The 15579-nt window shown below is 42.1% G+C and overlaps 1 protein-coding gene across 1 annotated transcript; it reads left to right on the forward strand.

Moving 5' to 3' along the window:
* Positions 1-13860: 13860 nt before the first annotated feature.
* LOC124678437 (transcription factor MYB80-like) lies at positions 13861-15015 on the forward strand. The gene is made up of 2 exons (XM_047214329.1): positions 13861-13993; positions 14096-15015. The coding sequence occupies exons 1-2, from the start codon at positions 13861-13863 to the stop codon at positions 15013-15015; spliced, it is 1053 nt and encodes a 350-aa protein (XP_047070285.1).
* Positions 15016-15579: the final 564 nt, after the last annotated feature.

Here is a 15579-nt window from a genome sequence, read left to right on the forward strand (position 1 = left end):
ATAATTTCTGAAGTGACATCCTACTTACATAATCTTGATCATACTATTGTAAAGCATATGAGATGAATGCAGTGAATCAAGGCAATGATCTATAGTTTGCTAACAAATAGATAACATATAGCAAAACTTTTCATGAATAGTACTTTCAAGACAAGCATCAAAAGGTCTTGCATAAGAGTTAACTCATAAAGCAACAAATTCAAAGTAAAGGCATTGAAGCAACACAGAGGAAGATTTAAGTTTCAGCAGTTGCTTTCAACTTTCAACATGCATATCTCATGGATAATTGTCAACACAAAGTAATATGATGAATGCAAATAAGTAAGTATGTAAGAATCAATGCACAGTTGACACAAGTGTTTGCTTCTAAGATATAAAGGAGTAGGTACACTGACTCAACATAAAGTAAAAGAAAGGCCCTTCGCAGAGGGAAGCAGAGATTAAATCATGTGCTAGAGCTTTTTAAGTTTTGAAATCATATAGAGAGTATAAAAGTAAAGTTTTGAGAGGTGTTTGTTGTTGTCAACGAATGATAGTGGGTACTCTAGCTACCTCATCAACCAGACTTTCAAGAGCGGCTCCCATGAAGGACGTTATCTCTACCAGCAAGGTAGATCATCCCTCTTCTCTTTTGTTTACACATGTATTTTAGTTTTATTTATGGTTGACACCCCTCCCAACCTTTTGCTTTCACAAACCATGGCTAACCGAATCCTCGGTTGCCTTCCAACATTCACATACCATGAAGGAGTGTCTATTTGCAAAATTAAGTTGCTTACTGATGAATCAGGGCAAAACATGTGAAGAGAATTATTAATGAAAGTTAATTAATTGGGGCTGGGAACCCCATTGCCAGCTCTTTTTGCAAAATTATTGGATAAGCGGATGTGCCACTAGTCCATTGGTGAAAGTCTGTCAGGAGTAAATGACAAGGTTGAAAGATAAAACACCACATACTTCCTCATGAGCTATAAAACATTAACACAAATTGAGAAGCATTTTGAAGGTTTAAAGGTAGCACATGAGAATTTACTTGGAATGGTTTGAAATGTCATGCATAGGTATTTATGGTGGACACTTTGGAATAACTTGGTTTTCAGGGGTTTGGAAGCACGAGCAGCATTCCCGCTCAGTACAAGTGAAGGCTAGCAATAGACTGGGAAGCGACAATCAAGAGAGCAATAACTGTCATAATCATGATTGCGACAAAATAAATTAACAGAGGCATAAAAGTGATACAAGAACTCTGAGGCAAGGTAAATCATCGAGGCTTAATTGACTTTTGTTCAGTCATATGCATGCGTGAGCATGTGCCAAGTTGATTCAAGTGAATTATTCAGAGGAGGATAGCACAATGTCATACCTATCTATGAATAAAGCAACGCAAGCAAATATTTATGATATGCTACTCGTATTAATAAATTGGAGATAATCATGAGAGATCATGAACTACTAGACTTTCTTAAATGACATATACCTCACATGAACCAACGAAGCATGCTCACACGGATGAGTATATGTACAAAAATGAAAACAAATAGAGTTCATACCAGCCTCTCACCACAGTCGAATTGTCGTAGATCGTCATTATTGTCTTTCACTTGTGTAGCTTGAATAATATGAAATGAAAACCAAGCTCCAGCCACCGAAGACCTCTGAACTCCATAGTGAACTTTACAAAACCAAAGAAGAACAGCAAATATTTTTGGTGTTTTCGGATTGGAAACAAGAACAAAAGGAAACAAGCAAACAAAGCAAAATCTTTTTGGACTTTCTTATAGCAAACCAACGATAGCAAATAAGGCAAAATAGGAACAAGAAACCAAAATAAACAAATGGTAAAGAGAAACAACAGAAATATTTTTGGTCTTTTTGTGTTTTAGGAAAGAAACAAAGCAAAAACAAGAGAATGAAAACTAAAAGAGTCACATAAACACAAAACAGCAGAAATTCGTCAAACTTGACAAGGTACAGATGAATCGATTTTTAAGAAATTCTTCCGCTGCCCAGCTCGAAAAGTGTTCAACTAATGAAAGTTAGATAACAACCTGGGGAACATGCACAAAAATTGGCTTCGCAAAATAAAGTTCTGGCTGTTTTTGAGAATTTTTTTGGTATCAGTCCAGAATCTGTCTTCAATCAGCACTTCCCCAAATATCATCTCCCTCTTATTAGAAAACCACTTTAAGAAGCTAAACAAGTATGTACAAGTATCCAGCAACTATAATATGCAATGAATGAGTGATGCCGGCATACCTCCCCCCAAGCTTAGGCTTTTGGCCTAAGTGGAGATCAATCTAAAGCATCTTGCAAAACAAGTAGTACTACAGCAAGTAAAACAAGTGTGGAGAAAGAAATGTTGCTTAGCTCTTCTATGCATATAAAATATACTTGTTGACAAGGTTGATCAAGTCTTGCCACCAAATAAATTGTACATAATATAAGAAGAAATAAACCTCAAATCAATCATGTTACCTTGTATTGAATTGATATGGATCCAATCATAATACTTTGATATCCTTGCTTAGGCTCATATATAGGACAATCAATAGCTCCCACTTTGATAGTTCTCAAATTAGAAATTGTATTAACTCCATATACTTTATCAATCCTCTTGGGAAAATAAACGGTATGCTCCTTGTCATCGATATTGAAAGTAACTTTTCCTTTATTGCAATAAGAAAAGGTCTCCCAAGAATAATAGACATATTATCATCTTCAGGCATTTCCAACACAACAAAATCAGTTAATATTAAGCAGTTCTGAGTAACTTGAACAGGAACATCCTCACATATACCAACAGGAATAGCAGTAGATTTATCAGCCATTTGCAAAGATATATCAGTTGGTATCAACTTATCTAAATAAAGTCTCTTATAAAGAGAAAAAGGCATAACACTAACACGTGCTCCCAAATCACATAGAGCAGTTCTAACATAATTATTCTTGATGGAACAAGGAATAGTCGGTATACCTGGGTCGCCCAGCTTCTTTGGAACTTTGCCATTGAAAGAGTAATTAGCAAGCATAGTGAAAATCTCCTCATTAGGAATTTTCCTTTTGTTAGTGACAATATCCTTCATATACTTTGAATAAGGAGGCAATTTAATAGCATCAGTCAAAGGGATTTGCAGGAACAAAGGTTTCATCCATTCACAAAATTTATTATAGTGTTCTTCTTCCTTTGATTTTAGTTTCTTAGCAGGAAAAGGCATTTGCTTTTGAACCCAAGGTTCTCTTTCATTACCATGTTTCTTAGCAATAAAATCTTCTTTAGTATACTTTTTATTTTTAGCATGTTTTTCGGGTTCATCTTCAACCTCTTCTTTATCAGAAGCATCATTATTATCATTATCTTTATCATGTTCATTACCACTTTCAGTTTCAGCATCACAAATAGAAATACTATTAGGATCATTAACAGGCTCAGAGGATTCTACAACAGTTTTATGTTTCTTCTTCTTTTTCTTAGAAGGAGCACTAGTTCCAGTTCGTTGAGAATCTTGTTCAACTCTTCTGGGATGCCCCTCGGGATATAGAGGATCCTGAGTAGAAGCACCACCTCTAGTTGTTACTTCATAAGCATGTTTTTCTTTAGAATTATTTTTTAACAAGTCATTTTGCACTTTAGTGAGTTGATCAATTTGAGTTTGAACCATATGAAAGTGTTTAACAAGCATCTTAACATCATTTGAGGTTCTCTCCACAATACCATGCAATTCACTAATAGCTCGAGAATTTTCCATTAAATGATTCTCTACTCTCATATTAAAATTATTTTGCTTAACAATATAATTATCAAACTCATCTAAGCATTGATCAGGAGGTTTTGAATATGGAATATCTTCCCTAGTAAAGCGTTGAAGAGAGTGTACCTCAATCATGGATGAAGGGGGAGTTATCTTACATAAATCTTCTATGGGAGGTAAATTTTCACATCTTCGGATTTAATACCCTTCTCTTTAAGAGATTTCTTGGCTTCCCTCATATCTTCATCATTTAATTTAATCATACCCCTCTTCTTCAATATTGGTGTCGGGGTTGGTTCAGGTGTAGTCCAATCATCATGATTCCGGCCTATTCTAGCCAATAATTCTTCAGCGTTGTCTGGAGTTCTTTTCCTGAAAACACAACCAGCACAACTATCCAGGTATGCCCTAGACTCAATGGTTAGTCCACTATAAAATATATCAAGTAAATCATGCTTTTCCAAATCATGTCCAGGCCGAGCTCTGATAAGAGAGCAAAATCTCGCCCAAGCCTCAGGCAATTTCTCTCCATCTTTCTGGTCAAAATTATAAATGCTCTGCAAAGCAATATGTTGAGCACTAGCAGGAAAGTATTTCCGAAAGAAAACATCAAGCAAATCTTTTGGACTATCAATAGAATCAGGAGGCAAACTATTATACCAAGTTTTAGCATCATCCTTTAATGAGAAAGGAAAAATTTTAGCAACGAAATAAGTACGCTTCTTGATATCATCGAGAAAACAAGCTACTCGTAGTTGAAAGCTCATTCATGTGTTCTACAGCACTTTCTTTTTCAGTACCACAAAAAGGTGTTTTCTCAACAATAGCTATATGAGATAAATCAAGAGAAAAATCATAATCCTTATCCTTAATGTTTATAGGAGATGTGGCAAATTTAGGATCTGGAGATAGTTTATATCTAACAGTATGTTGTGCAAGAAGCTTTTTAATATTACTTGTACCAGTAGTAGCATTGCATTTATCAATGAAATCATCATCAAGTTCTACATAATCTTCATCAAGATCATCACTAGAGTATTCAACAGACTCAGGTGAATTAACAGGTGTAGCAGCATTTTCATTAGGAATTTCAGTACTTTCAATTTGTCTAGACCTAGCAATTGTAGAATATAGAAAAGATCCTAATGAACCATCATTATCAAGCACAGCAGAAGCATCATCAAAATTATAAGGGGAATTTTCAGATTCAGCAGAAGTACCAGCATTTGAAGCTTGTGGTGGTGAAACAAGTTTACTTATCACAGATGGTGAATCAAGAGCAGCAGAGGTACTCAGAGTTGTACCTTTTCTTGTAGTGGATGGTAATATGGCGACTTTAGTATCGCAAGGTCTACCCATGATGGAGAATTTGCAGCGAACAATATCAATCCAAGTGAACTTGCAAATAAAGCTATGCTCCCCGGCAACGGTGCCAGAAAATAGTCTTGATGACCCACAAGTATAGGGGATCGCAACAGTCTTCGAGGGAAATAAACCCAAATTTATTGATTCGACACAAGGGGAGGTAAAGAATACTTATAAGCCTTAACAACTGAGTTTTCAATTCAGCTGCACCTGGAAAAGCACTAGTAACAGGGGTGATGTGAAATCAGCGAGTAGTATGAGAGCAATAGTAACGATAATGATAACACAACAGCGATGAATAGATAAAACGGAGGCAATGGCACCGAGAAAATAGTTGATACTACTTCCAATGTCATATAGGAACGAGTATATGATGATGAGAGATGGACCGGGGTTCCCAGCTATCTACACTAGTGGTAACTCTCCAATAACAAGTGTTGGGTGAACAAATTACGGTTGGGCAATTGATAGGATTGAAATAGCGAGTAAGACAGAACATCAAGATTATTAATCATGTAGGCATGTTTTCCATATATAGTTATACGTGCTCGCAATGAGAAACTTGCATAACATCTTTTGTCCTACCAGCCGGTGGCAGCCGGGCCTCTAGGGAATCTACTGGAAATTAAGGTACTCCTTTTAATAGAGCACCGGAGCAAAGCATTAACACTCCGTGAAAACATGTGATCCTCATATCTAAGCCTTCCCCTCCAGTTATCCCAGATTCCTGTCACTCTGGGGCCTCGGGTTCCGGACATAGACATGTGCGGACAACTTGTAGATACAATCTAAGCAATAAGTATAGAGCTTAAATCTAAGATCATGCCACTCGGGCCCTAGTGACAAGCATTAAGCATAACAAGTTGCAACAACAATGACTTCACAAACTTTATAGATAGACTAATCATAATGTAACAATCCATCGGATCCCAACAAACACAACACCGATTACATCAGATGAATCTCAATCATGTAAGGCAGCTCATGAGATCATTGTATTGAAGTACATGGGGGAGAGAGTACCAACTAGCTACAACTAGAACCCGTAGTCCATGGGGGAACTACTCACGAAGCATGATGGAGGCGGTGGCGTCGATGGAGATGGCTTCCGGGGCACTTCCCCGTCCGGCGGCGTGCCGGAACGGAGATTCTGTCCCCCGGATTGGAGTTTCGCGATGGCGGCGGCGCCCTGGAGTCTTTCCGGAGTTTCGTCAATTGGTATCGCGTTTTTAGGTCGCAAGGGCTTATATAGGCGAAGAGGCGGCGCAGGAGGGGCACCAGGGCGCCCTCCCCACCTGGTGGCGCGGCCAGGCCTGGGCCCGCGACCAGGTGTGGTGTGGTGGCCCCCTGGCCCACCTTACTCTCCTTCGATGTTCTGGAACCTTCCGGGAAAAATAAGATATTTGGTCTTCGTTTCGTCGAATTCCGAGAATATTGCCCGAACAGCCTTTCTGGAACCAAAAACAACAGAAAACAGGAACTGCCACTGTGCCATCTTGTTAATAGGTTAGTTCCGGAAAACGCATAAAAACATTATAAAGTGCGAGCAAAACATGTAGGTATTGTCATAAAACTAGCATGAAATATCAGAAAATAGATACGTTGGAGACGTATCAGCGGCGTCTCTGGAACTTTTCTCGTATCGTGGCTCTCGGTACTAGGGCTTTCGCGACGGAGAGAATAAATAGGCGAAAGGGCAGAGTCGGGAGGCGCTCGAGGGGCCCACCCCATAGGGTGGCGCGCCTAGAGGTGGGGCCGCGCTGCCCTAGGGTGTGGCCGCCTCGTCGCCCCTCTTCGTCTCCTCTTCGGACTTCTGGAAGGCTCCGTGGAAAATAAGACTGTGGGCTTTTGTTTCGTCCAATTCCGAGAATATTTCCTGTGTAGGATTTCTGAAACCAAAAATAGCAGAAAACAGGAACTGGCGCTTCGGCATCTTGTTAATAGGTTAGTGCCGGAAAATACATCAAAATGATGTAAAGTGTATATAAAACATGTGAGTATTATCATATAACTAGCATGGAAAATAAGAAATTATAGATACGTTTGAGACGTATCACTCCCAGCGCTACCGAACGCCGCTGATGGTCACCGCCGCACCTATCAAACTTAGGGCGCAAATAAAAATACTGTTAGATTGGTTCCCCGCCGCCCATCTACAAAAAAAGGAGAGCCTCTATTTCGTGTGTTGCGGGGGTTGCGGGTGGCTGCAACGAAGCAAGGTGAGGCGCGCGAGCCGGTCGTGGCGTCGACGGATGGCGGAGCGCGGACTGGTGGCGTCGGTCGGAGGCGGAGCAGGATGTGGCACATCACGAAAGGCGACTGAGACGTCAACCGGCGGCGGATGGAAGGGAAGCACGGGCGGGCGCTCGTGGTGGCAGCGTCGTTGCATGCGCGTGTGGTGATTGATTTCTCAGTGTGCTGCTTTATGATTTTAAATTCGATCAAATATCTATGGCACCGCGTTTAGATTGTTGAGATGGAATCAGAACATATGATTAAAAGATGCTACAGATTAACCACGGGAAGACAACATACCCATGCCGCCAACCTTATTGGCAGCGGTGAATCTCTTCTCTTCTCTATAGTTGTTACCTTTAAATTCCGTTGTAGTCATTATTATATTTTTATGAATTGATGCCTATTTTTATTTTCTGCGACACCGTAGCAACGCACTGGTTTTGTGCTAGTTAATAATAAATAACAGCGTTACAAAGAGGACTAAAAGTAATAAAACTATAAATAGATCACTGGACTATCTAGCCATGATAAAAACACTAGCGCCCGAAGATGCGTCTTCGTCCTCGCCCCTCCATCACCGGAGACATGCAAACCTTGTCATAGTAGAGCTTCTTGTAGTAGACAGACGGAAAGTCATCGTGCTAAGAAAAAAAGACCAATGCACCAGAGCAGCAACTATCGCAAATGATGAAAACCGTAGATCTGAAGAGACTAACCTGAAACCATACCGGTGAACACGAAAACTGAAGGGATCTCAGGAGATCCACCGGACACACGACTCCACGGCCCCGTAGTTTGAATTGATGAAATATCTTAAGTGAAAAAGTATGAAATCATCTGAATGAATGCGATTGGCAAACATCTCTCGCTGACGTGGCGCTCTGCTCCTCCATTCCTCCTCATATGCGGTTTGCGCTTGAAGACCTCAAGATGACCAGTATCGAAAATAAAGATGAATCCGGCCCCTGAAGAGATAGACTATAGCAATGCTCCTACCCCAAAGTACTCCATGAAAGATCTCTTGAAGATAATCATTGTAAAGAATCCCGGTATTAAAGAAGGTAATGAAACTATATATCGGAAATTTATAAATGAAGTAGCTATAAGAGTTTGTGAGCTAGAGTCGAATTAAAATTATGGGAGAACCTTTGTTTGTATTGACAGGTCTATGATTTGGTATCCATCTTTGGCTGGCTTTAGCAAAGTACAAGATTGTGTCATGGAAGAATAAATACTTTGAAAACCTTGAAGATTTGCTCGTTTCTTGTAGATTTTATGTTGTAATAGTTGGAAAGAGCTTAATTGTGTATCTCTACCATGTACTATTTTCTACTATAAAAGTATACTAGTTGGATGCCCGTGCATTGCTACGGTCTAGTAAAGTTGCCATTATCACCCAACATTTCCTTTCTCCTAATGACTATCACCTCAGACTTTTCAAAAAAAGAAAAATTATCCGCACATTTAAAATAATGCATGTGAAAATTGCATACTCATGCTTATGTAGTTTCTGCTGATTACGACCTCAATTTATATAGGATGCCCTTGTTCTTATGTAGATTTCCACATCCTTTTATAAGAGATAATTTTTCTAATAGAAATGCAAGACATGGAAAATCAATGTATGAAATGAGTTTCACCAGTACATGTACATGTTGAGTGGCCAGAAAAAATAATAAATTTTCAGGAGACACTAAAGATCAAACTCGTTGCTGCTAATACACCAGTGGATATGCCCACTCTGACATACTGCACAGATAGGCAAAAAATACTTCAAGTTAGTGTCGTAACAAAGGATTGTGAACCTTATCATTCAGTGATCATCTAGTGTCTTCAAAAAAGCTATTAAACATCAGATTCTTACCACTATCACTATTGACACATTTGCTGAAATGTCACCAAGTTCCATGACCAGAGACATCATGGGAATCATCAATATTTTTAGATCCTCATCATCATCATCATGCATGCCCACCTAGATGGTTAAAACTGCAGTTTAATTGTATGGTAGGTCTCGTTGGTCTTCGTTACAAATATGGTTCTCTTCTACATCAAACACCTCACTCCCTCCTGCACATTCGGTATTCATATGAGCATGCCTTCCTAGTTCATGCCCATCTGCACAAATGTATAATTTCGGTAAGCATAAGTCTAGGTTGCATTAGAGTCAACCCACAAAATTATACAATAGAATGGGAAACTAAATATTCTTGTGCCAGAAAGAGGAAAAGTTTATCCTTGTTGAATTTTGGGATTTGCAAGCTTATTTAACTCAAAAGATATTAAGATGTGCTTATTCATGCAATCTACTCTTTTTCCTGCCCAGATATCTGTTGCGGACTTTCAAGGTTTAGCTATGCCTCTCTAAAAAAAGGTTTAGCTATGCTAAGACAAAATCTGCACTGAAATAAAAATATTAATACTGAATAACAAGGAGTGGTCAGCAGTCCATCACGACCCTGCCTACTAAACTGACCGACATCATCATCCTCATCTGATTAAACATCTCAAATCACGTGTACCATTAATTAAATTCAACAAATCATAAAACAAAGTGTATGCTAAGGAAACAAGGATGCTTTAGTATTTCGATAACAACTCGTCTCAATCCTAGCAGGCAAAACCAGTGGAACAAAAATGAATAACATTTCCTCAACCCATCATCAGGGTTTCCACTACTCGAAATAACCATGTAATGCAGTGAATGGTTCTTTCTTGATGTGTGACGTATTGTTTGCATATGAAACTTTTCTAGAAAAAATATTAGAAGCATTGGATTGCATGATTTGTTGCTAAGAACACAGGCTAGGTCCTTTCAAAGCCATGTATGCTCGAAATATTAGAAACTTCTGACAGAGCATTACCACATTAATACCTCTCGCACTCTAATCCTCACAACCGGCAACGCTTTTCCACTTGCAATGAACCTGCATACAAACTAAAACACATGAAAAATCAATATGGATTCAGTGTGATAATGCTTTGTGAAGAGATACTTATTTAACAGAGACATGCAAAATTGCAGACCGTTAAATGACTAATAAATAGGCTACAAACCTAAGAAGTTCGGATATCAAAATTGAAATGAAATCTTGCATAGATGATGATGAAAGAAGGGAAATTACCATGTGCTATGATCCATTCTTAGCCTCTCATGCAAAAGACCATACCTATAGGAGACGGACGAGCTCCACAAATGTCGTGTTTCCTCTGATCCTGCATTTTCCATTGATGAGATAGTTGAGCCAATCATTATATAGCGGTGGCACTTGTCATCATGATGGATACTTTATTAGCCTACATAACCATTGCCGTCATGAATCCATACTGAAGTACCACACTTACACTACCAATTTAACTAGAACTATTGTGGCTTTAGCTCAAATTTGAGCAAAAGCCACGACACTTATTATAGATCCGAGGGAGTAGCTTGCACATGCCACAAGCATAATACAACTACTGAAGCTTGAAAGAAAAATCTCGTAAGCTCCTTGCTACACTTCTGAATATGTGAAATGAAGAACAACAGAAAACTTCAGTCCAATGACCGACATCATTAGTAAACTTGAGTTCAAAGTAATAGTTTCCTGCAGAAAATAAAATAAAATTTTACAATCAGAGATTTTCCATGGAAAAGCATACGCTTGTTATCTGATATATAGTAGTAAGTACTTGGTATTCCGGTTTACCATTTGCATAGGTGGAAGTTTAACATGCACATATACTTATTATGGATGTATTACCGATCTAACTCGTCATGATAAGATCTGTAGTAGTGGAATATATGTTTTAGTGTGATAGTACGGCTGAAAATATACCGATAATGAGTTCAACCCATAGAGAATTTTGTATCAACAAATACCATACGATACACGGAAGAACTTATGTACCCAACTGAAAACTTTTATCATCAGCTGATAAGCTCGAGGATATCCATGATAGAGTCTGCATGCCAGAAACTTTTGCATACCTTGTAATTCCTAGTAAATTCATGAAATAAATTGAAACACTGATGCACATGTTCCCCACAGAAAGGTAAAAAAAGCTGGTATTAATGAACAAATTTTTTAGTTGATGTCAAATTACTTACCCGCATGAGACAAAAAAAAGTAAGCATTTGTCTGTATGGCTAACTTTAAAAAAATCAAAAAATCACCATCACTAACAGGAACAACGCAAAAAAATCTCTAATGTGACATAAGTGATTTAAAACATAAATTCAACATGTCTTAAAACAATGATGCATCTCAAGGTGTCGTGCACGATATCATTTCAAAACATCAATTCGGACAAAAGGATTTACCTGGGCTAGCATTTGATTTCTCATGGTGAATATTCCCTTCAGTATATATTGAAGGAATTGCAATTTTCAAATACTCACTATGTTGTTGCACTTTGAGTAAACAAGATAATGAACCTCTATCCCTCTTCTCTTGACACCAGCGGTCCAGCACAACTACCCCCGTGTCCAGGCCTCTCTTGCTTCAGTTTGCGTTTCTCACTACAGACGCAAAAGCTATACTCCGCAAATGTATATTGATAGACTCACTACGCCTAGTTCTACTGAACTAAGCGATTATTAACTGGAATAGCGTATTTTTTTTAATATAACAAGGTATTGAGCAGTCAAATGCGGTGCACCGTGAAGCCGAGTGTAGGGTTTCCTTCTCCAGTTCTCCTCCTGCAAAAACCGCATCTGCTTCTCCATATCTCCCATCTCACCCATGCAAAAATAATACACGGCTCCATGTTAGATGCAATTCATTGAACATTTAGTAAAATCAAAACAAACTATCCCAAAGGAGGCGGATTGATTATCCAGGCGCTGGCGGTGGCGAGTATCTGGGCAGCGTGAAAGTCCTTGTTGTGGGTGTCGAGTAGGAGGTGATGGACGAAGCCGGCGAGAGGGTGCTAATACCCGCGGGCGCGTTGATGGGTAGCGCGAGACATCGGTGCAGGGGGCGGTGGGCGGGTAAGACGATGGCAAACATCGATGTGGCAAACTCCGCAGCCTGCGTCTCGCGGGAGGAGAAGAGAAGCGACGATATGCAGATGCGACATGAGAAAGACGACGAGAGAGAAAGAGAAATCACGAGATGAGACGAGAGGGCGTGCGGGAAGGGATCTGGGAGAGGAAAATGCTTCCTATAGTAGGAAGAAAAGAAATCAGATATTTGTCAAGTGCCATTTGATTTGATATTGTCTTAATTGAAGAATTTGTTTGAGTGATGCGTCGTACATATGGCTTGCCTTATTAGGCTTATTAGAGAAAGGAAGTGCTATTAAGCCTAATTGACCGAAAATCCGTGTGAATGATCTGTCATAGGTTGGAAGATCTGAAATTTGATCGAACAGTCCGGATGCTCTGAATCTCCTTCACCAAACGCGTTGTATGACCTACGACCAACTCCAATATAATAGTATAGAAATACATATGGTATTGATTGTAAAAAAAAAGTCGGATAGGATGGAAGTTGTTTCATGTTGATCTGAAGGCTCAAAGAAGCGACTGAGCAAAGTTGTCTAAGCATCGTATAAGTTGCTTTCTCCGATCCATAATAATTATAGTGGTTTTGTTCATTTTTAGTCAAATTTGAAGTTTCGAACTAAAACCAACATTTATTACAGATCGGAGGGAGTGATGAAATTGAGATGGATCTTTTGCCCGCGCTTAAAAAGAACTCCTCCTCTCCAAAACAAAGGGAGTGTTTGAATGAATGTTCTTGGCAAACATCTGCTGCTGCTAGCCCGTGATGCTCTACACCTCCTCGTCTAGGTTTTGTGTCTGCCTGTCAAAATTCAGATCGTCTCTTTCATCATTCAGTCATGAAAAATAAAACATCTCCCAAATCTCGCACTGAACATCCTTGAGAGCACGTTCACTTGAGAAAATGTCAGTGAGCAAGACCAACTGACCAACTGATAATTCCGGAGTCTCTCAACTTGTCTGAAGTCTGAATTGATCGTCTGCTTTGACTCAGAGCGAAACAGGGTGCACCTCAGCGGCTCAGCCAGCGCCTGCATGCATTCGGCACGGCAGTTTGCACGTTCAGAAAGTACATCTCTGCCCGTCGACGCCGCGCGCCGCGTCGGGTCATGGCGCAACGAGCAGAGCATCGACCAGATTCCCATGGCGGAAACGCGGCGGACGCCGCGCGCTGGAGGAGGAAGGCTTGGACTGGAGGTTGAGTTGACCCGGCGCAGCTCGGGTGGGCAACCTGTCCCGTCCCCAGGGAGTGCTCACGCTTTGGGCGGGCGTTGAATTCTTTATCCCGCCCATGCCTCCTTCCCTTCGCCCACAGCCCTCAGCCCCGCCCTTCCCGTGTCGCCGGCAGCTCGCACGCACGGACCTATTTATACTTCCCAGCGCGCGGCGGCTCATCACAGCAGACACAAGCGCGCCGCACGACGATCGACATCCCAAAAGCCTAGTGCCTAGACGTACGGAATCGGAACCGGAATCTCCACGACGGCGGACGATCTGGGAGGAGGAGACGCCGCCGGCGACATGGGCCGGATCCCGTGCTGCGAGAAGGACAACGTGAAGCGCGGGCAGTGGACGCCCGAGGAGGACAACAAGCTGCTCTCCTACATCACGGTCCACGGCACCCGCAACTGGCGCCAGATCCCCAAGAACGCCGGTGAGTCCGCACTCCCCGCCGCCGCCCAATGCATGCACTGCGCCCCCGCGCGATCTGGTTGATTGGTCGTAGCGCTGAACGGGGTTGCATTGTGCGTGACAGGTTTGCAGCGGTGCGGGAAGAGCTGCCGGCTGCGGTGGACCAACTACCTGCGGCCCGACCTCAAGCACGGCGAGTTCACCGACGCGGAGGAGCAGACCATCATCAAGCTGCACTCCGTCGTCGGCAACCGGTGGTCCGTCATCGCCGCGCAGCTGCCCGGCCGGACGGACAACGACGTCAAGAACCACTGGAACACCAAGCTCAAGAAGAAGCTCTCCGGGATGGGCATCGACCCCGTCACGCACAAGTCCTTCTCCCACCTCATGGCCGAGATCGCCACCACGCTGGCACCGCCGCAGGTGGCCCACCTCGCCGAGGCCGCGCTCGGGTGCTTCAAGGACGAGATGCTCCACCTCCTCACCAAGAAACGGCCCACCGACTTCCCCTCGCCCGCCGTGCCCGACATGCCGCCCGGCGCCAGCGCCGGCATGGCCATGGCCATGGGCGCGGGCCACTGCTTCGCCGCGCCGCCTCCGCAGGCCGGCGACGACACAATCGAGCGCATCAAGATGGGCCTGTCCCGCGCCATCATGAGCGAGCCCGCCGCCGCTCCCTCCGAAGACAAGCCATGGCCGCAACCGAGCGACATGGCCGACATGTACGCCGCGTTCAACCCTGTGCAAGCGACTGAGTTCCGGTACGAAGGGCCGGCGTCGGGGTACGTCCTTGGCGGCGACGGCGACCAGGGCACGTCCATGTGGAGCCACCACAGCATGTACAGCGGCAGCTCCGGCACCGAGGGGGGCAGGCCGCCCGCGTTGCATGAGAAAGGCAACGACAGCGTCGGCAGCAGCCGCGGCGACGACGAGGCGGACGACTGCAAGGAGGGAGGCAAGGGAGGATCCGACATGTCGGGGCTCTTTGGCTCCGACTGCGCGCTCTGGGACTTGCCCGACGAGCTCACGAATCACATCCTGTAACTAAACCTGCACAGATTTATACGGGGGAGCATAGCATCATCGGTGAACATCAGTTTGCCGGCCGGCGCGGCAAGAAACGCTAGCTAGAGCCCAGAAAAAAGAAGTTCTAGTAGCAGCACATAAGATTTCCATGAGTAACAGAGAAAGATTAGAATAAACATGGAAAATGGTGTACTTTTTTGGTCTATCAAGTGCGGATTACTTCGCCGGGACCATGATATTTTCGGTCTTTAGTCAAAACGACTTCAGTTCTAACATTCTAGTTCTCTGGTACAATGCGATTATCTGACCATAGCATGTGTCCATGTCTCGGTAAAATCACACAAGCTTTTGCTGAAATGAAGTAAGATCACATACTCCTGTAATTCAGTTATTATTTATCACATGATACATATTTAGTTTTTTTTTAGTTTTTTTAAAGGGCTGAAATATATTTAGTTTGGCTCTGGTATCTTGAAACGGAACATCCTATGAGCATAAAATGTAGGGTGTGACTATTTCTCAGTTGACTGAGAACAAATTTTGTTCTCACTCAGATGATGTCATCAAAGTTCAGTTACAACT

The sequence above is a fragment of the Lolium rigidum genome, chromosome 7 (genome assembly GCF_022539505.1).
Source record: "Lolium rigidum isolate FL_2022 chromosome 7, APGP_CSIRO_Lrig_0.1, whole genome shotgun sequence".
NCBI lineage: Eukaryota > Viridiplantae > Streptophyta > Magnoliopsida > Poales > Poaceae > Lolium > Lolium rigidum.